The sequence below is a fragment of the Malurus melanocephalus genome, unplaced genomic scaffold, assembly GCF_030028575.1.
Source record: "Malurus melanocephalus ecotype Western Australia unplaced genomic scaffold, MMel_1.1 scaffold_691, whole genome shotgun sequence".
In the NCBI taxonomy this organism is placed as follows: domain Eukaryota; kingdom Metazoa; phylum Chordata; class Aves; order Passeriformes; family Maluridae; genus Malurus; species Malurus melanocephalus.
The window spans coordinates 101,123-123,326 of NW_026623923.1; the positions used below are offsets into that span (position 1 = coordinate 101,123).

The 22,204-nt window shown below is 55.8% G+C and overlaps 3 protein-coding genes across 4 annotated transcripts in view; 1 reads left to right on the forward strand and 2 right to left on the reverse strand.

Annotated features, from left to right (window-relative positions):
• The window catches only part of TCF25 (transcription factor 25), a 17,973-nt gene extending 17,431 nt beyond the window's left edge, over positions 1-542 (reverse strand). Inside the window, exon 1 of the mRNA XM_057384182.1 lies at positions 531-542. Within this exon, the coding sequence (XP_057240165.1) occupies positions 531-542 (12 nt within the window). The remainder of the gene's footprint in view (positions 1-530) is intronic.
• Positions 239-7,458, reverse strand: SPIRE2 (spire type actin nucleation factor 2). Of its 2 annotated transcripts, none has more exons than XM_057384192.1 (15): positions 7,201-7,458; positions 4,195-4,232; positions 3,655-4,014; positions 3,330-3,410; positions 3,088-3,252; positions 2,922-3,008; positions 2,703-2,811; positions 2,457-2,626; positions 2,228-2,378; positions 1,981-2,114; positions 1,594-1,728; positions 1,443-1,510; positions 1,306-1,333; positions 953-1,068; positions 239-874 (listed from the first exon to the last, which is right to left on the reverse strand). In XM_057384192.1, exons 1-15 carry the CDS (start codon positions 7,412-7,414, stop codon positions 658-660), a joined length of 2,073 nt encoding a protein of 690 aa, XP_057240175.1. In that variant the 5' UTR covers positions 7,415-7,458; the 3' UTR covers positions 239-657. The 2 variants fall into 2 exon arrangements, with proteins under 2 accessions (XP_057240175.1, XP_057240176.1); XM_057384193.1 differs by lacking the exon at positions 7,201-7,458 and adding an exon at positions 6,158-6,617.
• A 4,145-nt stretch (positions 7,459-11,603) lies between these two features.
• FANCA (FA complementation group A) overlaps positions 11,604-22,204 on the forward strand; it is a 31,844-nt gene continuing 21,243 nt past the window's right edge. The window contains exons 1-13 of the mRNA XM_057384187.1: positions 11,604-11,661; positions 12,010-12,119; positions 12,973-13,045; positions 13,192-13,334; positions 13,640-13,735; positions 15,453-15,526; positions 16,539-16,654; positions 16,975-17,057; positions 17,485-17,518; positions 19,760-19,826; positions 20,515-20,627; positions 21,218-21,294; positions 21,754-21,895. Coding sequence (XP_057240170.1) covers positions 11,622-11,661; positions 12,010-12,119; positions 12,973-13,045; positions 13,192-13,334; positions 13,640-13,735; positions 15,453-15,526; positions 16,539-16,654; positions 16,975-17,057; positions 17,485-17,518; positions 19,760-19,826; positions 20,515-20,627; positions 21,218-21,294; positions 21,754-21,895 — 1,168 coding nt within the window. The 5' untranslated portion in view covers positions 11,604-11,621. The remainder of the gene's footprint in view (positions 11,662-12,009; positions 12,120-12,972; positions 13,046-13,191; positions 13,335-13,639; positions 13,736-15,452; positions 15,527-16,538; positions 16,655-16,974; positions 17,058-17,484; positions 17,519-19,759; positions 19,827-20,514; positions 20,628-21,217; positions 21,295-21,753; positions 21,896-22,204) is intronic.

Here is a 22,204-nt window from a genome sequence, read left to right on the forward strand (position 1 = left end):
GTGGGAATGGGGAGCGGGGTGTTCCCAATGAGGATGGGCAGCAGGGCTGGGAATGGGGAGCGGGGTGTTCCCACGTCCTGTGCCCGGTCACGGGTGGGCACAGCCCAGCCCAGGAGGGAAGAAGGATGGCGGTGGATCCTTCTTCGATGTGCACTACGAAAGAGAGTGCCCCTCACACCTCCCAGCGCCTGCCACCCTGCTCCCAYACCCATCCATCCACTCAGGAGCAGCCACGCGGTCCCAGGGCAGCCCAGCGGGTTTATTGTCGGAGGGGACATACAGAACAGCCATGCCAGCCCAGGGCACCGGGCACCCCGGCACAGCCAGGGCTTGGCACAGAAGCGGGGCGGAGGAGCCGAAYGCGGGGGCTGCGGATATCCCACAGCAGGATCCATCCCCCCAAGAGCTGCCCCACAGCGGGATCCGTCCTCCCGGGGGCTGCAGGTGTCCCGCAGCAGGACCCATCCCCTCGGGAGCTGGTGGCAGGGACAGAAGGGGATGGCAGGGACARTGGGAACGGGTCCTTTTGCCCCCTGGTCCATAACGTATATAAATATAGAGGCTGTGTGTATCCATCCTATGTATATATGTACATCGGGGAGCTGTGCCGGGGCGACCGGCGCCCCCGTGGCCACCGTCACCGGGGCGCCCGGCCCTTCACTTGAGCCARGCATCGCTGTAGAGGGAGCGGGCCTTGGCGTGGCGTCGGGACGCGGCGCTGGCGTTGAGGACGGCCACGCTGCGGCGGCTGGAGCTGACCACGTCGGTGACRAAGCCGGCGCAGTCGGAGCAGACGTCGCGCAGGACCGAGCCCTGGGCGTAGATGTGCGGGAATTCCTCCTCCACCCGACGCCAGCACGGCCCCGAGAGCGAGCTGCGGCACAGGGCACCCCGTCAGCCCCCGCCGGGGAATGAGGAGGGGAGAGGGGTGGGGAAAGGCTCAGGGACTCACTGGAAGGGCTCCCTCCGGCGCAGCGGCGGGGCCTTGGGCTGCAGCGAGCCCGGGAGGCTCTCGAAGCCCAGCGCGTAGACGGGGATGTGAGCCAGCTTCTTGGAAGGCATCTTCATCTGTCGGAATGTGGGAGTCAGGGCGGGGTGGGACAGGGACAGGGACGAGTTAGGACAGGGTTGGGATAGGACACACGGTGGGGAAATGGGTCAGAGATGGTACAGTGACGAGACAGGACAGGGGTGGAGCGGGATGGGCAGGGACAGGGACAAGATGGGGCAGAAGAGGGACAGGTCAAGGGCAGGGACAGAGCTGGGACAGGGACACAGTAGCACTGGCTAGAGCCAGTCCCTTACCTTCAGACTGCAGGAGCTACAGACAGACCTGGGGACACAGAGAGAGGTGGGTGAGAGGGGCCATGGTGGGGACCCTGCTGCCGCCCTCCCTGCCCTGTGACACAGCATGGCACGGCACAGCTCAGTACGGTGCTCACCGCTTGCAGAAGAAACACGATGTGGGCCAGGAGAAGAGAGGGAACTTGGCCCTGCAGCAGCAGCAGACCTGTGGGCAGAACAGGGTGAGCTGGGGGCATGCAGGGGCACATGGCCCCCCAAGTCCCTGCAGCCCTCTGTCCCCATTCCCACCTTCCCCCTYCGCAGGCTGCTGTACAGCTCCTTGCTCTGCAAGAACTTCTCCATCTCAGCCTTGACCAGCACCCTGCGCACGTTGATCATCTCCTCCACAGTCAGGGCCAGGCTCTCCACRGGGTGGCTGAACTCCTGTGGGACAGGAGGCAATGTCAGCCCACACTGTGGAAYAGGGCATTGGCTGGAGCACCCCTGTGCCAGGGCAGAGCCTCAGAACATGGGCAGAGCACCTAGCATAGGCAGAGCATGGACAGGCAGAGGATCCCCATCATGAGGAGCCCCCAGCCACCCTGTGCCCTTGTGCCATGCTGCCACGTGCCCATGGTCACGCTGGCCTGCTGATCCCTACCCCCATGTTCCCAGCTCGTGTTCCCCAGAACCCACCAGCCAGAGGTGCTTGGAGCTGCTGGCGGGGGCAGCGCTGGATCCATCCTCTGGCCTCTCCTCCACGGCACCAAGGGCAGCCCGGGGCAGTGCTGGGCCATCTGGCAGCGGGTGGCAGCTGGCAGGGACAGAGCCTGCAGGGAGGGATGAGGAGGCCATGGCAAGGACATGTTGCCTGGTGCCACCACTGCTGAAAGGCACGGCACAGACCYCTTGGGGACAGGGACATGGGGACCTCTGGCAGTACCTGAGCGGGGCCGGGGCTCGGGCTGCAGTGGTTCTGGGTCCCGGGGTGCAGCCTGGTCACCCCCCAGCTGGCTCTGCAGCTGTGCCAGGTCCTGCTCCGAGAAGGAGCGGTCCCGCTTCATCGGCACCTCCGTGGCCGGGGAGTCCTCCTCCTGCAAGGCCATGGGCACCGCGTCACCCTGGGGACCCCGCACCCCTGTGTACCCCCAGCTCCACGGGTCCCCTCTTGCCTCAGAGAGGTTCATCTCCTCCATCTCGGCCAGGGTGGGTGCCTTGAGCAGGACGCGTGGCCGCGGGCGGGCAGGCATGGCACTGGCCGGGCACCGGGACAGCTCGAGGCAGGAGCTGGAGGTCAGGCGGTCAGCACAGGCGTGTGGGATGCAGGGCAGGGAGCTGTATCCTGCAGAGGGATGGGCTCAGCGCCGCAGAGATGGGCACACAGGTGGCGTGGCACAGCGGGGAGGGGACACCGGTACCTTTCTGTTCCACGGGCCGGAGCTTCCGCTCCTGCCTGATCTCCTCCAGGATCTTTTCATGGAGCGTCCTCTGCTTCTGCGGCAGCGGCCGCAGCCGCCGCTCTGATGCCTGAGGGATGCACAAATGGGACCTCAGGTGGTGGCCATGGCTTGGGGATGGCACCGTGGGACCCACCAACACTGCCATGCCAGGGAGATTGACCCCGTGCTGACGCTCACCTGCTTCAGGGGGGGCCGGGAGCGGATGAAGTCGAGTATGAGCTCATGAGCATCTTTCTTCACCCGGGGGGGAATGTCTCCATCCACCTGGAGAGGGAAGGGAGTCAGTGCTGGGCTGGGGGTGGCAGGATGGAAGGCCAGGGGCTGGCATGGTGGCCACACTCACCATGACCTTGCGGAGTTTGTAGTTGCGGGCACGAATGTCCTGCATGAGCATCTCGAAGGGGGTGAGCTGGTACTCGGTGGGCAGAGGGTTGAACTGCTTCTCCTGCACCTTCTTCAGCTTCACACCGTGCCGCAGCTCCCGCATCAGCTGCACCCACAGCCGGGCCTGGGGGGACACATGGGCACAGCATCAGCACCCAGCCAGCCCCACCACGGCCCCCACACCCGGCCACGCTGCCGTACCCAGTCTGTGTTGCGCAGGTTGCCCAGCTCTGCCGCCGGCCGCTCCTCCTCTTCCTCATCCTCCTTCAGCTTCTGCAGTAGCTGTTGTGGCACAAGATGCTGTCACCCTGTCACACTGGCGCTGAGGGTCTGGCCAGGACTGTGCCCTGGGGCTACAGCACTGAGCTGCACCCCAAAACAGCCTGATTGCCAGCCAGCACAGCAGTTTGGCACCAGCAGCCTCGGCTGGGGTGGGCAGAGGGGGCACTGCACTCGCCCCAGTCCCTTGTCCCCGCGGGTGATTTCCTCGGGCAGGGCACTGGTGCCAGCGGGCACTCATGCTCACCTCCTTGGCATCGCGGATCTTGGCGAGAAAGGCCATGAGCTCCACGGTCTCTGCGAACAGGGCGCGGCACACAGCCTGGTAGTGCGCCGGGGCACCGGCGGGGTCGGCCAGGCGGGCGGCGCAGCAGCGCATCGCCTGCCCGAAGGTGCGCACGGAGCGCGGCGGCCCCTCGCTCCCCTCCTCCTCCTCATCCTGTCCCCCATAGCCCTCGTCGGCCGTGGCGCAGCCGCTGTCCTCGGAGTCGCTGTTGGTCATCAGGTCGATGAGCTGCTCCAGGCGCGGGCTCAGCTCCCGCTCCTCGTTCTCGTCCAGCCCCCAGTCCAGCGCCCGGTACACGGCAAAGCCCAGCGACTGCACCATCTGCAGGGGACGGCACCGGCTGCAGACCGGGTGCACTCTGGCACCAGATGTTCCCCCCTCCCACTCGGTGCTGGGTCGCGTTCCCGGAGCTGGGACCGCCGGGTGAGGGGGAGAGGCGGCCATACCCACCCCACACCGGGCTGTGATGGCAGACGGGWCAGGTCATTGACTCCCACGTACCTGGGCTTCGGCGGAGGGCGTCAGCAGCGCGGGCAGGTCTGGGGGAGGAGGGCAGAGTCAGCACTGGCACCCCACCCGGCATCACMCAGCACACAGCACATCATCCTGAGCAGCTCACATCCCCCCAGCTGGGATCCCTTCCTTCCCTGGCTCATTCCATCCTGTCCAGGTCCCAGGGCATGGCCCCATGGGACAATGAGCACCTGCACATTGGGCCGTGGTATCGGGCAGTGCTGGCACAGCTCCCAGAGGACACATTCGGGGGCGTAGGGCACCCCTGTACCTTTCATCTCTGGGGCTGGAGGGAGCTCAAAGCTCTGCACCCATGGGGAGATGTCCCCTGCACTGCTCTGGGATGTGGGCAGCAGCAGTGGGGGCACCAGGAGTGTGGGCAGCAGGAGCAGCACAGGCACCGGCAGGGTGGAGCATGGCACACACACACACAGCTGGAGCATGGCACACACACACACAGCTGGAGCATGGCACACACACACACAGCTGGAGCATGGCACACACACACACTGCTGGAGCATGGCACACGCAGAGAACCCAGGACATGCTTATGGGGCAGCTTGAACCCTCCTGGCAGCCGCAGGACAAGAAACACGAGTGGCCTCTGCAGCGTCCCCAGGGCTCCTGGCTCCGCTTCCMTCACCATTAGCTCCGCATTGAGCTGATCAATGCGGCAGCCACAAGGATGTGCCAGCCGTGTACCAGCCCTGTGCAAGCCAGGAATGGACAGGAAAGGCAGCACAAGTGGTGGTCCTGCCATGACGCCACACACGAGCCCACCGAGGAACCGTGTCCCGGACTGTGCCTGTCTCCCACTGCAGTGCCAGCCCCTGGGATGCCATCATCACCCTGCTGAGCCTGGCAGGTCCCAGCAGCTCMCTGCAGCCACTGGGGCACAGCTGAGAGGGAATTCCCATAAGACACGGGACTGGAGTGGTTCCAGAGGGTGCTGCTGGCTCACCCAGCCCGGATCCAGCCCTGTGCCCGGGCAGAGYTGCCAAACCACAAGCCAGGCTGATGCCACCACCTGCAGTGGCACCCAGAYGCACCCAGGGCACTCCCAGCCTCAGGCTTCACTGTGAAGGCTTCACTGGTTCATCCCTCGGGATATGGCTCAGGTTGGCACAGAAGCAACCTGGGAGCAAGAGGTGGCACTGGCAGGTGGCACTGGCAAGTGGCACTGGCAGGCGACACGGGCTCCAGCCCTGCGGTGGCTCAGGGCAGGGCATGGGGCCATTCCCATGCAGGACCAGTGGAGCCGGTGTGACCACGCCRTGCCCAGCTGCCATGGGCACGTGCTGTGCCTGTGCGTGTCCCTGCTCTGGGCACGGAGCCACCTGATGTGCCCTGGTGTCTGCTCAGCCACCAGCACTGGGGACACACAGTGACCCCACAGTGTCTCTGCCCACTGTGGGCATGGCCACACAGTGACCCCATGGCACCAGGCACCATCCCCGGTGGCCTCGCTGTGGGGTGAGACAGTGGAAGCATTGGCCACCCTCCAGGTGCTCCTTGTGGCATCGAGCCGCCCAGTGTCMCCCCTGGCAGCCAGCCTGGTGACACCCTGGAACCGTCACAGCCATGGCAGTGCAAACTGCCTGTGCAGGGATGGCTGGGAGGCCAAAGGTCAGGGATGGTGCCACTCCCGGGGTCTGGAGCAGGGCACAAGGTCCCCTGCACTGCAGACGTGGGTAACTGGTGCCCGTGGATGTGCCGTGTGGGTGCCCATGTGTCCATCTGTCTGTCCTTGCTGTGTGTCCTGCAGCCCCACGGTGGGCACCAGGACCACGCAAACATCCACACCTGGGTGCAGCCTCACTGGGTCACCCGGGACACCCAGCGCTGGTGACCTTATTGGTGCCAGTGCCGGTACCGGTGCCACCGGTCCCAGATGCCCAAGTCACCAAAACACCCCCTCCCCACGACCCCAGCCCACCCGTTCCACCGATACCGGCTGTGCTGGGGTCAGTCCCCCTGGCCAGGGCTGGGGCTTGGGGCTCACCCCCATCCCTGCCGTAGCCGCCTTCCTGCTCCCCGGTGCTGGGACTGGCCGCCTTTCCTGTCCTCACAGTCTCTCCGGTGACCCCGTGCACCGCTCCCCTGCTGCCGGTGCCTCGGTGCCTGCCCCGCCTCTCCGGTGCCACTTCTGCCCATCTGCCTCTCCGGTACCGGTTCTTCCCCGCCGGCGCCTGTCCTTTCCGCCGGTGCCGCTGCGGGTGCCCCCCACCGCAGCCGATACCCCCGGTCCCTCCGCCTTCCCGACGCCGGTGCAGCACCCCCTGCCGGTGCCGGTACGCCCCGGTGCCGGTAAGTCCCAGGTCCCCGCTCTTTGTGCTGGTAAGTCCCGATGCCCCGGGTCCCGGTGCCGGTACGTCCCGGCGCCAGTAAACCCCGTCCGCTGCTCCCAGTCCCAGCTAGCGCCAGTGCCGGTAAATCCCAGCTCCTCGCTCCGGATGTCAGTGAGCCCCGGTGCCAGTAAGTCCCGATATCCCAGATCCCCGTGCTAGTAAGCCCTGGTGCCGGTAAGCTCTGGTGTCCCTGTGCCGGTAAGTCCCAGTTTCCCGCTCCTTGTGCTGGTAAGCCCCGGAGCAGRGAAGATCTGGTGCCTGATCCCAGTGCCGGTAAGCTCCGGTGCCCCGCTCCCGGTGCCTCGCTTTCGGTGTCGGTAAGCCCTGGTGCCCCGTTCCCGGTGCCGGTAAGCCTCGGTAAGCCCCAGTGCCAGTAAGTGCCGGTGTCCCGGGTGTCGGTACCGGTAAGACCTGCTAAACCGAGGCGAACGCGGTGCACCGCTCCCGCGGTGCCGATAATTCCCAACGCCGGCAAACCCTGGTGCCCCGCTGCCGGTGCCCCGGTAAGCCCCGGTAAGCCCCATCAAGTCCCGGTGCCCCTAAGCCCCGGTAAACCCCGGTAAGCCCCGCTCGGCGGTGCCGTCCCGTCACCCCCCCGCGCGGGCGCCGCCCGCTCCCGCCCCCCCCCGGCGGCGGCGGCCCTCACCGTGCGGCGGGGCGGGCAGGCGGAGGGAGCCGTCGGCGCGGAGGCGGATGTCGGCGGTGCGGAGCGGCGCGGGGGCGACGGGGGCGGCGGCGGCGGCGCGGCAGCCCTGGAAGCAGAGTGCCCAGGCCTGCTCCTCGTTCAGCGGCTGCTCGTAGCACTTCAGCACCTCCTCCAGGGACAGCTCCCGCGGCGGCCCCGCGCCCGCCCGCGCCATCGCCCCATCCCGCACCGCCGAGCGCGGGCGGGGCGCGCCGGGGGAGGGAGACGGGGCGGGGCTACGCCAGGCCACGCCCAGATAGACCACGCCCACGCCGTCTCCCCATCCCGCACCACTAGGGAACGCGGAGGGGGGCGGGGCCACCAAGGGGAGGGGCGGGGCGGTGGGGAGAGACCCCGCCCACCGCACCGGCACCGGTACCGGCATCGGCCTCGCCGCGGGCGTTCGCCGGGAGGGGCCGCGGCGGCGCCCGAGGGCACCCGGCGGCTCGGGGCAGCGCGGGGCCGGGCGGTTCGGGACGGTACTGTACGGTAACGGTACGGTGCGCTGGGGCACGGCACGGCACGGCGCATCGCGGCACGGCACGGYRCGGTGAGGTCGGTACAGTYTGGCATGGCACGRCACGGCACGGCGCGGCTCGGCACGGTGTGGCTCAGCTTGGTAAGGTGTGACATGTCTCGGTATGATATCGCACAGCTTGGAACGGCACGGGATGGGGCRGTAGAGTGTGGCACGGCACAGCACAGCTTGGTACGGTATGGTATGGCTCAGAACGGCACAGCCTGGCATGGCACAACACAGCTCAGTTTGGCACGGCTCAGCAGGGCACATCACAGAACAGTACCGATGGCACAGCTTGGCACAGCATGGTTCAGCACAGAACAGAACAGCTCAGTATCGATGGCACGGCTCRGSACGGCATGGCACGGTACAGCACWGCTCAGCACAGTGTGGCACAGCGTGGTACAGCACAGCTCGGCCTGCGCCGGCCTGCCCGGGCTGCCAGGCTGYAGGGCTGGGAGCAGGGAGTGGTTGCACTGGGTTAACTGGGTGCAGAGTGCAGGGTTCAGGGCACAGGGTGCAGGTGTCCCCGCTGTGGGGWGCAGGGCATGTGACAGCGGGCAGTGCCCAGGACGGGTGCAGGGCAGTGCTGGGTGACATCTCAAGGGACACCCCTGTGCCCCAAGAGGAGCAGRGTGGCCACAGTGCATGGCTCGGCCCCAGCCCTGGCTCCTGCCCCATGGAGCCCACATGCCACATGMGAGGCAATGCATGCAGGGTCATGATGGTGTTGTATCACCTGGGGACACAGGAATGGGACTCAGGGCAGGATCACAGGATGCCAGCACCCACAGGGACTCCTGCCACGAGGCACCTGGCCTGCAGGGTGCTGGGGGAGCCCTGGGACATTCAGCTGGGATGGGGAGCTGGCACAGGAAAGGGCCAGGCTGGGACAGGAAAGCTCCTTGGAGAGAAGGACTGGAGTGTGCTGGAGTGTGGTTTGGGTATGGGCAGGAGCAGCAGGAGCTGGATGAAGGTGCCAGGATGAGTTGGARTCTCTAGGGAGACAATATCCCATGGGAATATGGTGTGGGGGTTTGGCATTCTGCATCCACGATGAGGGCAGGATCACCTTTGGGCACCAGCCAGTCCCWTCGGACACCCAGGGAGGGCAGGATTTTCCTGACAGAGCAGAAAGTACAGCCAGTGCACGGGAAAGGTCAGAGGGAGAAATGAACACTCTTGGCATGATGAGCTTCCCATTTCCATGATGGAAGGAGAATAAAACCCCGTCTCAGATCCATTAACCAATGCACATAAACTGGGATCAATCAAAAGCTCTGCTGGCAGAGCTGGGACAAGGACAGAGGTGACACASAGTTGCTTATCTGTCCCACACAGCCAAAGAGCTGCTCCAGGGCTGAAGATATACAGCAGAGAGCCCGGGATGGAGGAAAAAAGCCCTTGAGTGTCCATCCCAGAGATCATGAACAGTGCCAGTCCCATTTTTGGGGAAGAAAATGGAAGAATAAAGCTGTAATAGTGGGAAATGCAGCCCTGCCCTGAGTTTGGGAATAGGGAGAAGGGACAGGGATGTCCGTGCATCTCTAGGAATGCTCGAATCACCATGGCCAGGCGAGAGCATGTTGCAGGGATTTACGAGCACCGTCCAGCTCCATCTCCAGTTGGATCCACACGGGATCCCGCACAGCTCCAGCCCTGAAGCAAATCGTTGCCACGACGCCGACATCTGGCTCTGAATTGAGAGGCTCGAACGCCGCGTTTACCCTGTAATCAGCCGGTTTGGAGCCTGCTTGGGAAGCGACTTTCCGGGAGGAAAAAGCCGCCCGTGCTGCCCACCGGAGCAGCGCCGTGCCGTGCCGTGCCAGCTTTCCAGCGCCTCCGGACACAGCCGGGGCGGCACCGTCGGGGATGGGAGCGGGAGGACGTGCAGCGTTTGAAGGAAAACCCACCCTGCAGGATTCAGGGGAAGGCATTTGCATGATAAAGCACGCAKCCCTTTGCTTTGGGTAAATCTGTAATTAATATGGAATCGTGGTGTAATTAAAAGCTACCGGCATGGAAAACGCAAACAGAAGCCAAGCGTGTGTGTGTGTGGAGGAGGGAAATAGAATTAAATCCGAAAGAAATAGGGGGGAAAGAAAGATGAAGGGTTTGGGTAATGGTGTTAGAGCACTATGGGATGGTTGGAATCGTGGWTCTTTCAGTGTGGAAGCAGGATAAGGCATGGAGCTGGGATGGAGGACAGACAGAGCCCTTCCCCAGCCACCTGCAGCASGGYTGTGCCCCCGTTTCCTTGTGGACAMTCCATTCCCRTGGGTTTCAGCTCTCACATGCAAAAAAAATTCTTTACAAAGCCACAGGAACCTGGGATGAGCGCTTGGAGCACCATGTGGGTGGATGTGCCTCTCCCGCTTTCCCTCCATGCTGCAMTAAACTGGGAATATGGAAGGAGGGAGCATTTTATCGGGCAGTTTGCTCCTGCTGTGTGCTGGCCTCGGATACGGCTGGAGTTTGAGGGCTGGAACTCAGAGGGACACCCTGGGGACATTTAGGACCACTCTGGGCGCATTGGGAACACCCTTGGGGACACCATGAGGGACTTAAGGTCACCCTTAGAGACTCCCTGGAGACCCTGAGGACATTGCAAGGACCTTAWGAACACCCTTAGAACCCTGCGAATAAGCTCCAGAATGCCAATCTCCCAGTCTGCTGGGGCCATTTGCGATGGGGGATCCCAAAATCCGGGGCTGCCAAAAACTTGATGATGGCATTAGGGGTTAAAACAACTCAGGAATGTGACTTTGGCAAAGATTYCCAGACTCGGTGCYRTGGGGTCTCTCGGCAGCCTCCCCGACACCGGCAGTGCCGGGAAGTTCTCTGTGATGGCTCCTGGCATCATGTGCTGCTGACTCACACACAGCCAGGGCCAGCAGTGCAATAAAACATCCCACAGCCAATCTCAGCCGCAGCTGCTTCCCCRTGCTGGACACCCCGGGGGGATCATCTTTCCATAAAGATCGCCACTGCTGCTCCAGGACGTGGTGGCCAACAGCAGTGGTTTATTGTCAGGAAGGATTAGATCAGAGGGAAAAGTCCCTCTGGGAATTCTACTCTGCTCCCTGTGAAACTGTATGGCCATTCAGGACTTAAAGAGAGCGGAGGAAAAAGAAGACGAGGGGTTTTGGACAAGGGCCTGGAGTGCCAGGACAAGGGGGAATGGTTCTCCACTGTCAGAGGGGAGGGTTAGATGGGATATTGGGAAGGAATTGTTCCATGTGAGGGTGGTGAAGCCCTGGCACAAGGGTGCCCAGAGCACTTGGAAGTGTCCAAGGACAGACTGGACAGGGCTTGGAGCAACCTGGGACAATGCAAGGCATCCCTGCCCATGGCAGGGGATGGAACGAGGTGGGCTTTAAGGTCCCTTCCAGCACAGAGCATTCACTTCCAATCCAAACCATTCCGTGATTTCACGATTTATTCCCCCAGCAGTGCTGATGATTCTTCCCTTTGGCAATTCCAGCCGCTCTTGCCCTCTTCCCTGGGCGGGATCAGGGTCAGCAGCATCCTCACCGCTCAGAACTGACAGGATCGGAGCCCCGCACCGTATCCCACACACTCTGCAGCTCACAGGGGGTGCGGAGCGGGTCCCCTGACGGTGCCGGACCCGCCGTGTCCCCGCTCCCGCTCCCCGCCCTCTGCCCCGCCCAAGATGGCAGCGCCCCCCTCAGCCGGGCGGGCGGCAGGGGGCGGAGCCACGCCGCGCTTCCAGCCAATGGGCAGAGACCGCAGGGTGGGCTCGGCCCCGCCCCTCGTCCCTTGCAGCCAATGGGCAGCGCGGGCCCGGCTGGCGGCAGCCAATGGCGGCGCGGGCTGGCGTGGCGGGAAGCGGCGGCTCGCGATGGCGGCCGCGGGCGGCGGGGGCTGGCGGGAGCTGCTCGGTACGTGAGGGCTGAGGCAGCCCCGGGACTGCTCCGCGCTGGGCGCTYCCCGCGGGACAGCGGAGGGGATGGGGGGCGTGAATGTCCCCGCTCTGCCCTCATGCACTTCTCTCTACCTGCRCACACCCCCTCTCGGCCCCCGTGTYCCGCTCCATAYACTCCCCCGCCTTCCTCTAGGCCTCCATGCCCTGGCACACGCAATTTGCCTTCATACACCCCCTCTGCCTGCCCTCATGTCCCCCGCGTGTTCTCACACCCCGCTCTGCCCCCACCCACCAGCCGCAGGGAGCAGGATGGTGATTTTGAGCTGTCCTGGGAACACGTTGGTCATAAACCCAAACTTCTCAGCAGGGAGAGCCAGAAAGAGGAAAAGTCCCTTTGGGAGTGAAGGGGAGCTCCAGGAAGCGGCTCTGCGGCTGCTGGATCACCACCAGAACCTGAGTGACCTCCTCCTGGAGGTAGGATCGGGATGGTTTAGGGTGTCAGGGTGTGGCTGGGGTGGTGGACTGTGGAGTCAGGAACAGAGTTTTCCGTGATGCATGGAAGGAAAAACCAACACTGTAGGAKTAAGATGAAGTTTAAAGGTCTGTGTTGCAGAAATGAGGTTATATTATCCTTGTTTCCTCAGTGTTTTACAGATGAAAAATGGTTAAACGTGGTTTGGAGTTGGGACAAAGGGGAATGTGACACATTTTCCTTTGAGTCAGAAGTGGATTCTTGTGAATCTAGGGGRAAAAAATGAGGAGAGACTTGGGTTTTCTCTGAATTACCAACAACTTCTGACTGACACAGCTGTCTTCATGACAGTCTTACCTTTCCCACTGTTGTGACTGGGCCACGTTCTCCCTCTCCTCACACACTTCTGATCTTACAGCTACAATAGATAACACAAATATCTCTCACAGTTCAGGATCTTTCTTTCTCTAGGGAGTATTTCCCTTTATAARGAGAAAAAGGGGATTTAACTAGAAAATGATCCAACATTTGGACATGTTTCATCAAATATTTATGGCCACGTGGCATCACAGAAAGGAGTTGAAAGGTAGGGATTATAGAAATTCTGCTCCTGGTGCTGCTGCTGAGCTGTTTGGTCCCTGGAGATGAGGAGCTTTGACCTGTATCTCTTTTTCTGTATAAATTGACAATAACTATCCATATGTCTCTTTTAAGGTGCCATGAAGCCTGTACTTTTCCATTCCCATGTGGGAGATCCGTGTTCATTTCACTTCAGTTGCTCCAGCAGTGCAGGGATAGGTTTGTAAATACATATGACAGACATCTAAGAGTTTAATAGTTTTATTTGGTTTCCAGGTGGGAGATTCAGCCAAGCCAGGGGTGCAGGATGGGGCAGAGCACCGGGGAGTATCATCAGAGTCATTTATAGGTGAGCATCAACCAGGCCAGATGGGGGGAAGAACTCCTCAATACTGAATTTTTGCCTTTAAATGCAAGCTTTACTTTCTTTTCATTTTTCTGTGTTGTTTCTCACTTGCCTGCTGATGACAGTTTTCTGCTTTTCTGTTTTTTCAGTCTCTGTTCTGCAGGAGCARGCCTCAAAACTGGGTGTGCCCACAGCGACCTTGGCAGCCAAAAATGCCATTGCCAGCATGGAGAGGATCTGCCAGGATTCTGCCAGCCCCTCACGAGTCCCACTGCTCAACTCGGACCAGAGAGTAAGGGGGAAGCTTTATCTTTAGTTTTTCAACCAAACATCAGTGTGAGGTTTGACTTTAAGCCCAGTTTATCTGCTCTAAAAGCCCCAATCATGAGTGGGCAGTTRCTCAGTGATGTGGATGATTTCCTTGCAGAAATACAGGAAATATAAGATGAGAAGTTCAGGCCTTTCCCCTGAATTGTCTCCACAATTCAACCCTTTAAAAAAGTAGCAAACAGAAAAGGGAAAGCAACAGGTTGTTTTTCTAAGAATTTGTTATTCACAAATGAAATTATTTCTGCTTCATTTCTGGGGTGATGCCAGAAGAGGTTGTCCTGCTTGCTCCAGACTGTGAAGGATTTGCTGGCAAACAACATGTTCTGTCGCTCCCTGTTCTGCCAGGAAATGTGGAAAATGAAGGTGAGAACTCATGGAGAAACATTGTGGTGTTACAGACCATGAGATTTCATCTGTGGGACATGGCATCTCTGAATTGCTGAAAATGACAGCTCTTCCTGGCCTTCCAAAGGCATGAGCTGAATTATAAATGGTGGGGTTTTTTGGTTGTTTTATTTATTTTAGAGCAAGTTCAGTGGGAGCTTCCTTGTCTTTGCAGTGGGATTTGCTTTTTCATTTCAGTCAAGGTTTGGAATTATTTAAATTATTGGAAACTGGCACAGAACATCATTAACAGCACCGTGGTGATCATGTACTGGTTTTGGGGTGCAGAAACTCCCAGCTGACTGTGGGGTGACACAGTCCCAGAGCCCTTCATRTGCCTTGCCAGCAACATTCCAAGTGTCTTTGGCATCCTGGTTCTCTGCTTTGTTTACCTGGGAATGGTGATAAGACAAAGTGAGGTCACAGAGAAAGAAAACCAGATAGCAGATAACAGCTTGTGCTGCCTCACAGATGGGATGTCTTGATTTCATTTGGGCGTGCTTTGTGGGGACAAGTGGTGCTGTGAGTGGAGTTGAGGGCTTTTTGTGAGTGGGACAGTTCTGATTGTGCACTGCTCTCATGGGAAAGGAGGAAAAGGCTGATCTGCCCAGATAAAGGGCCRTGCTCTGGTGTCAAATATCTGCTCCTGAGCTGAAAATAGAACCCGTGTGTTTCACAGGCTGATTAAAATCCRCTGGTCCTGGGGCAGACAGGGGGATAAGTGGTAGATAACGCTGTAAGTGAGGGTGTTGCAGTGAGAATTAGGTTGTGAAGACCAAGTATATGGGTGAGTTTGGGGTCAGGATATGAGGCAGCTGCTGTCTATGCAGAAAGCTCATGGGGTTTTGGCTTTTCCTTGTGCCCAAGGTTCCCAAATGCCTCTTCCTTCTCAAGGAGGGAGTGTTTTGTGAAGGTGTTGGTTCTGCCTGAAATGATCAGAAGCTGCTGCTGCACCTTTCCCCTGCCAGGTGCACCCTGCAGTGCTGTTTGGCTGGYTCAGGACTCTCCTGGATTTGCTGTTCTGGAAGGGATGTTACAGGGCAGCAATTCGATCCCCTCAGGGCTGATGCCTGGTGCAGATTTTTGTTCATTTTTCCCCTGTGTCCATCAGCCTCTCTGCCTGGGTGATTGCAGTGTCTCTTCCTGCAGTCTCCTGCAATCCCATCTGTTTTGGGATATGGACTTGAAAGTGGTAACCTTGTTCCACAGAGATTAATAAACAGTTAATAGACTAAAAGACAATTCTCGAATTTGGATCTGGATCTGAATTAACAAGACCTAAATGTTTCCTGGGATATCCCTGCTCCTTTGAATTTGCAGAATCAGCATTATTCCTGAGGGAAAAGATGGATATATTTATTAATCACTTGTCCATGAAAATTTAAAATTATGATGCATCAACAGCACTAAACCATCCAAAATTTGTAGGAAATCTAGTCTTTCCTCATCAGGTATTTCCTGTCTTGTAGGAAAATTTATAGGAAAGCTAAACTTTCCTCACCAGGTATTTCCTGTCTTGTAGGAAAATTTGTAGGAAATCTAATCTTTCCTCACCAGGTGTTTCCTGTCTTTTCAATTTTAAATTTTAACAACTTCCGAATAGCTGGAATAAGCAGAATTCAGCTTTAATTTTCATGTAAAATTTGCAAGAGCCAAATGTTAACTGCACAGTGAGCTCATGGTGACATCCCTTTAGGAGYCCCCAGTGCTGGAAGCTGTGTGGCACCTGCACAGCAGTGACATCGTTGGCCTGGCAGAGCTGCTGGAGAGGTGAGCAGAACTCTTTCCCTTTGCAGATGTAGGTAATCCCCTCAAGCCTATTGAAATATAATCAGGGCTTAGTCATGAGTATTCTGGACTGAGGATATAGTCAGGTGCTGGCAAGGGATCAGATTAGCAGGATTAAGGAGCTGCTGTGGGSTTGGGGGTTACTCTGGGGTAATTAGCCCAGTTTAGGTGTGGTGGCTCATTAGTGTCCACCAACTGGACTCGAGAAGAAGTCTTGCTCTGCAGAAGATGGGTGCTTCCATCTTCACAAAAATTTACGTTTTTTGGTCTGGCAGAATTAATCTCCAGGGAATAGTTAGTCTAAGAATTTAAATTTTTTATTTTTGCCCCCCAAGAAGTGTCCAAGGCCAGGTTGGACAGGGCTTGGAGCAACCTGGGATGGTGGAAGATGTCCCTGCCCATGCAGGGGGTGGAACAGGATGAGTTTTAAGGTYCYYTCCAACCCAAACYACTCCAYGATTCCATGATACAGAGCTAACAAATCACCCTTTTATCCTTTGTGAAGTTCAGGTTGTTTCCTTTTYGTGTCAAAGTCCCAGTGATTCTTTTAGACTTGATATTGGTTTACTTGTCTGTTACAATGGAAGCCTTCAGTGCCCACTGAAGGGAACCAAAGGCATAGATTAAGACCTTAATTTCTTTTTTTGAAGCATTTTTATCCAAGTGTCTTAGAAATTGGAAYTGAAATTCTTCTAGCAGAGATTTCTCAATGGAAACACTTYCATGTGAGRGATGAGGAAATACTTGAATGCCCARTTTCATRCACSTTTTTCCTTTGCATGTGTGTGTTGYGGGATCTTTTCATAAAGCAAATAATATAAAAAGCAACTGTTTGTAAAGCCAACGTGCTAGCCCAAATTAAATAAAGGAAGTGGCACATTTAGGGCAGAGTGCATTGGTCACTCTTCCTTGGGCCCAGGGGATGGTGGTGGAGACAGCCAAGCCCCACAGAAGGCAGGAGGGATTGAACTGAAGGTGTTTTTGTGTGTTCCAGGAGCCCAGCAGGCCCAGCAGCAGTGGAGTGGCTCTGCAGCAACCTCTGTGGCCTCTGTGAGCAGGCTGGGGACATCYCCTGTGGGGACACAGARCTGGCACAGCACCTTCTCTCAGGCAAGGCCCTGGGCTGGGCACGGGRCAAAACTCCACAGGCCTCACTTGGTTTTTTCTTACCTCATTTCTCTGGAGAATTTATTTTTTCTATATTTGGCAAATTTAGCAAATGTTTTCCCTTTAAAAAATAATTGGTTTGAATTTTTCMATCCCTTGGAGTTATGGTAACTCAGGAAAGTGTAGTTCTGGGTTCTTTTTCCTGGGAGTCATTTTACTCCAAGACAGTAAATGATTCCTGAGTGGAGAAGGAGGCTTTTCAGAGAATATTGGGAGGGGAAGGAAGGAGGATGCTGGAACACTGACTCCTTCTTGATTTGCAGACTTTGCCATCGTGTTTCTTCAGAATGGCTTTGAGCAAGCTCCAGAGCTGGGAGGCAAGGTGGAATTCCAGAAGGTTCCCCATGTAAGAACAAAATGAACCTGGCTACAATGGGTGCTTGAATAAAGCAATTCTGTTAATCTCTGGCTCTTGCTGAGTAGGAATAATTCAGAGCTTGGAGCAGCAAGAAGAGGGTGGTGGTGCAGGTGCTGGAGAGGGGGAAATGGTGAAATCAGAACTGAGCCTTTTTGTGTGGAGAATTCCTCCACAGGAGTTTTAAAACTTCCTTTCAGCTGGGATGCTTGGGTTTTCCATTTCAATATGAGACATGGAATGCTAGTGAGGTTGGAAAATGCTGCCCTTCTGTCATTTTATCTGTTCTACAGAACCTGAGGTCAAAGTGAATTTTTAAGAGGGACAAAACTCTTTCTTTGAGTCAATTTGCTTTTTTTCTGCATTGAACTGCATCTCTTTAAAACTCTAAATCCCTCAATTTGTCAATTTTGAACAGATCTGCCGTGCTGTCTTACAGAGGATGTTGGCATGTAAGTATTGCTGTGATCCCAGCCTTGTGCAGCTACTGCTGTTTCCAAGACTTCTATTCCTTTCTCACTGCTGAATCCCCAAGGAGAAATCCTTTGCCTGGCTTTGTTTGTGCTGTTGTGCATAACATTTATGTCACTGATTTTMTTCGCCTCTGTTTTCCCCATCGTTCTCCTAAGGTGTCTCCAGACACTGCAGATAATTTCTTGCCTTTTATGCTCCTTTTTTTTTTCTGCTCCCAGATGTACCATCAAATAGATACCTGACCTGATTTCCTGATTTTTAGCAGGTTTGCTTAGAAGCAGGTGAAGCACAGAGGTTAGGCCAGGATCAGTTTGGCTGCTTAAATTTATTTTTCCTGCTTAGTAAATGAAACTTTGCATTTGCTGACTCACAGTTTGGATTTGCAGGCTAATGTTTTCTGAAACCTCTATTTTTATGCTGAGCAAAGGCATCTAATGTAGGTGTGTAGTYTTTTTAACAGCAGTGTTCATGAACTGCAACGTGCCTGCCTTGGCCTGAGCTGCCCTGGTGCCAGTGCTGAGGGCTCAGCACAGCAGCGCCTGATTTACCAGCAAATCCTGACGCAGAAAAGACTAAACACACACACACCGGGGTTATTTTGGTCCTGTGTCACAGCTGATCCTCACGGGGTGATGCTGTACCTGCTGTTGTCACATTCCTTACACCCCTGGCGTGTCCCACACCCCTGGCTGGTGTCACCTGACTGTGCAGCTGCTGTCACTCCTGTCTCCTTAGTGACAGCGCTTCCCCACTCCTTGCTGGCGTGTTTCCTGCTCAGGGCTGCTGCAGAGGCTGCTGCTTTGCTCTGCTGTGATGTGACCCCCTCCCAGGACATGTCACCTCCCCTCTGTTCCGTGCCACTCCCTGTGGGCACTGCCAGCCCCATCCCTGGCCCCAGGTCTCGCAGGGTTTRAGATGCCTCACAGACCTTGTGAGTGCTTCTAAAAAGGGAAAGCTGCAAGAGGAGTTCTTYATTATTTAATATGTATGAATCCCATCTCAGGTGGCCCTTTAACAGTTGAAAACCGGCCCTTATCAACAGAGGAGTAGAGATTTTGGAGGAGGAGGAGCAGCCTGTTGGCAGGCAGACAGGAGTCTGCATCCTGCTCTTCATTTGCCCTTCCCGTTTGCGCAGCCTGCACTGCCACACTCGCAGGCTGTGCGCCTGCAAAATGCATTACAGGAGGTTTATGTAAGATATTTTATTAGTCTATACTTTCGGGTCACCTTTGAGGGGTTTCAGTTCATTAATCTTGGGAGAACATTAGGATATTTAGTGTAAAAGAATTCGCTATTACTGAAGACCTTGACAGGAGGAGAAGGACAGGCTGGGAGTAGCATGGGAGCAAWGTGTTCGCTGTAATGATCTGGCAGTGTTGAACTGCTGTGCCTGAAGATAAGCTGAGTTTATCTCCTTTGCTTTATTCTCCCCTACTTAACCTTAAAGTGTTCCTCAGCAGGAGAGGAGAGTGTTACATCCTGCTGCTGTGGTGGCATGCAAGGGACGTCTGCTTTGCTGCTCAGTAAATATTCTTTTCAGGGTTTTTCTCTCAGGGAAACGATTTCAATATGCAAASCAAGCTCCTTTAACAGTTAAAAGAGGAGGGTTTTCAAGGCACAAAGCAGAAGTGCTGCTGCAGCAGACTGCAAAGCAAAGGGTCTCCCAGTCTGTGGGCTCCGAGTGGTGTGGGCTGATCGTCAAGACAACGGCGCTGCGCAAGCTGCCAACCTGTTTGATCTCTCCCCGTCTGTTTTGGGGCAGATCGAGCTTTTAGAGGAATTCCTGCAATGCAAATGGCACATTACAAACACGTGGCCCTCCCCCAGCCTGCTCTTTGTTCAGACCAGTGGTTGATTCAGCTTGTGCAAATCCCTGCCTCCAGACATCCCTGTGCTCACCCTCACAGATTCACGGCACCATTAGGGTTGGGTTTGGAAATGAAATACCAATTCATRTGCATTTTTAGACGGCTTCATTATTAGCATGTTCTTGGGAATGCTTTTAAATTGGTTCAAGGTCAGTGGTAACAGTTTCTGAGTCTCTGTGTCACTTTGGAAAGAAATCTGGTAAAAATTTAGYGCTGCTGAATGGCTTCTGCACATCTCCCCAGAGGTGTCACCTTTGCAAAGGGGCACAGATGCTCATTCCTGTTAGTTCCTGTGTAGGCTCAGTGCCACCGTTCTTTTCTCACTGGATTTTTGTGTGTTTTGGGGTACAGGGGTGCTTGATGCTGTTGGTAAAGAGAAGCAGGAAGATGTTTCCGTGGTGCAAGCTGYGAGGTTCTGGTAAGAAATGCTCCAAACAGCTTCAGGAGGTGGTTTTTATCCAGTGTTGCACTTCTTACTAAAACAGGGAATGTTATGGGGTATTTTTTTAATTTATTTACACAAAGGCCACCCCTCCCAGTGCTACTTGGGCTTGGCATTCTCCTCTAATAAAATATRTGCAGACAAAAGTGCTTGTAAAAAAGATAAGGGTCAGGTAGAAAAGTGGRTTCTGGCAGTGCTGGAACCAACCCTAGACCTTCCTCTTGTCATGCCTAAAATTCCCCAAGTTTTCTCACTATATCTGGGCAGAAATATGTGGAAGGTGCCATCATCTCCAATTCCTGCTTCCAAACTTGTTTTATTCAACTACTTTGTACCTTCAGCCCCATGCAGGGATATACCTTAGACTCAGATTTGTAAATCTGATGGCTACAGGGCATTGAGTAACCATTAGCTGTTTTTTTTTTTTTTAAATACATGCAAGAAAGTATATATTTGTGGCAATTTGAGAAGATGGATGTAGAACAAAAATAAGTCATTTACCTTAAGCAGTACCTGGTTGATCATATATAATCAGCAGCTGGTGGATCACATATTATCATACCTGTTGATCATAATTAGTTAGTACCTGATTGATCATACTTCATCAGTACCTGGCTGATCTCACTTCCTGGCATTGTTTCTGGTATTTCCTTGTTCTTTGCAGGCTGAATGTGTTCAACGTGTCCCTTTATGGGAGCATGGCTCACCCGGATTCCGTGAGGCAGTTTTTCMGACACACCCTGACTGAGGTTCTCACCTACAACCCAGTGCTGAAAGGTGGGAATGGGSAGGGTCAGGTGTCTCCAGGTGTGTCCAGAGCTCTGTCCCACGCTGAGTGGGGCCCAGCCTGGAGGACCYAGAGCCACAGAAGCCTCCTGGCTTCCCAGCTCCTTCCTGGGGTCTGTATAAACAGGGTGCCAAATCAGACAAAAAGGGTCATAGTTCAGAAGATTTTTGGTGGGGAGGTTCTAATTCCGGATCAGTAATTGTGAAGCTTGATGTTTTTAGGAAGAAATACTTTTGAGCTGTAAAATCTCTGGTGAAATGCCCATGAGCTGTGATCTGGAGCTGCAGTGTGTTGTGTGGGAGAGCTGTGTCAGTGCTGGCCTCCAGATGAAGGAGGTTAAAGAGGGAAAAGCTGATTCCTGGCTGGTTCTCTGTGTGTGTGAGCACGGGAACAGCTCTGGGATGACAGTGCCACAATGGAATGGCCCTGTCCCTGTGCCACATGTTCCAAACACAACTGGGAGAGAGAGAGAGAGAATTCCAATGGGCAGTTTTTAACATGTCTGGCTGCACGAGGGAAGCGTGTGYATTTTGGGTGTATTTTAAAACCTGTTGCTGGAATTTTCTTTTCCTGGGTGCAGTGTCTGATGCCATCCAGATGCAGAAGGAGTGGAGCTTTACCAGGACTTCTCCGCTGCTCACGGCTCTGTATCGCAAAGTACGTCTGCCTGGTGTCACAAAGAGAACTTTATTAWGCTGKGTTTATAYCCACTGAAATACCCAAAATCAGATTATTGGAAATTAGTGCAACATTATCYAGTTGCAGAATCCAAACCAGCTGCCAGAAACTCTGGGTGGAGGAAGCACGAAGGAAAGGAAGTACAGGGGTTTTTATTTGTGCAAAGCTCTTAATGAGAGCAAAGATGCTGATTAGGGATGGGAATTTTAACTGGTACAGGATATGCCATGGATTCTGAAAGAAATGGAATTTTACTATTACTGTAGCTGGTGCTGGTTCCAATCCAGGCTGATATTTGGGCCTGGGAAGCTGACGCAAAAGCTGCAGGACAGCTTGAAAAATCCCCAGAAAAGCCATCTGCCTGTCCATGTTGTGTGTATTCCCCTCTTTCTGGTGGCTGTGTGTCCTAGCTAACAGGAACTGCTGTCCCTGGTGCAGCTGTTGGTGGCTTTCAGTGTGAAGGAATCCATCTGCCAGCTGCAGCAAATCCTGGAGACCCACGAGGTGAACTGGCAGCACGTCCTGTCCTGYGTGTCCACTCTGCTGCTGTGCCAGGCTGAGGCTGAGCAGCTCTTCAAGGGTAGGTGGGCACTGCCCCCTGCTCTGTGYTCTTGGCTGGGGACAGGGGAGTCATCCATGGGGTTCCTGCATGGAAAAGAACAGCAGAACATCTGCTTTTCCACTCAGAMATTCCATGTCAGAGGTGATGTGAGCACCAGGCCTCGTGCCTGCCACTTYTAAACTTTGTGTACAGCTCAGGGTGGTTGTTTGGTAATTACCTTCGTTATTAATTGGCACAGTGATTACTGGAGCTTGGTTCTAACTCACCTTTGCTAGCTGAGCTTGTTTGTGAGAATTCCTGACTAATGACCCCAGTGCTGGACTCCCT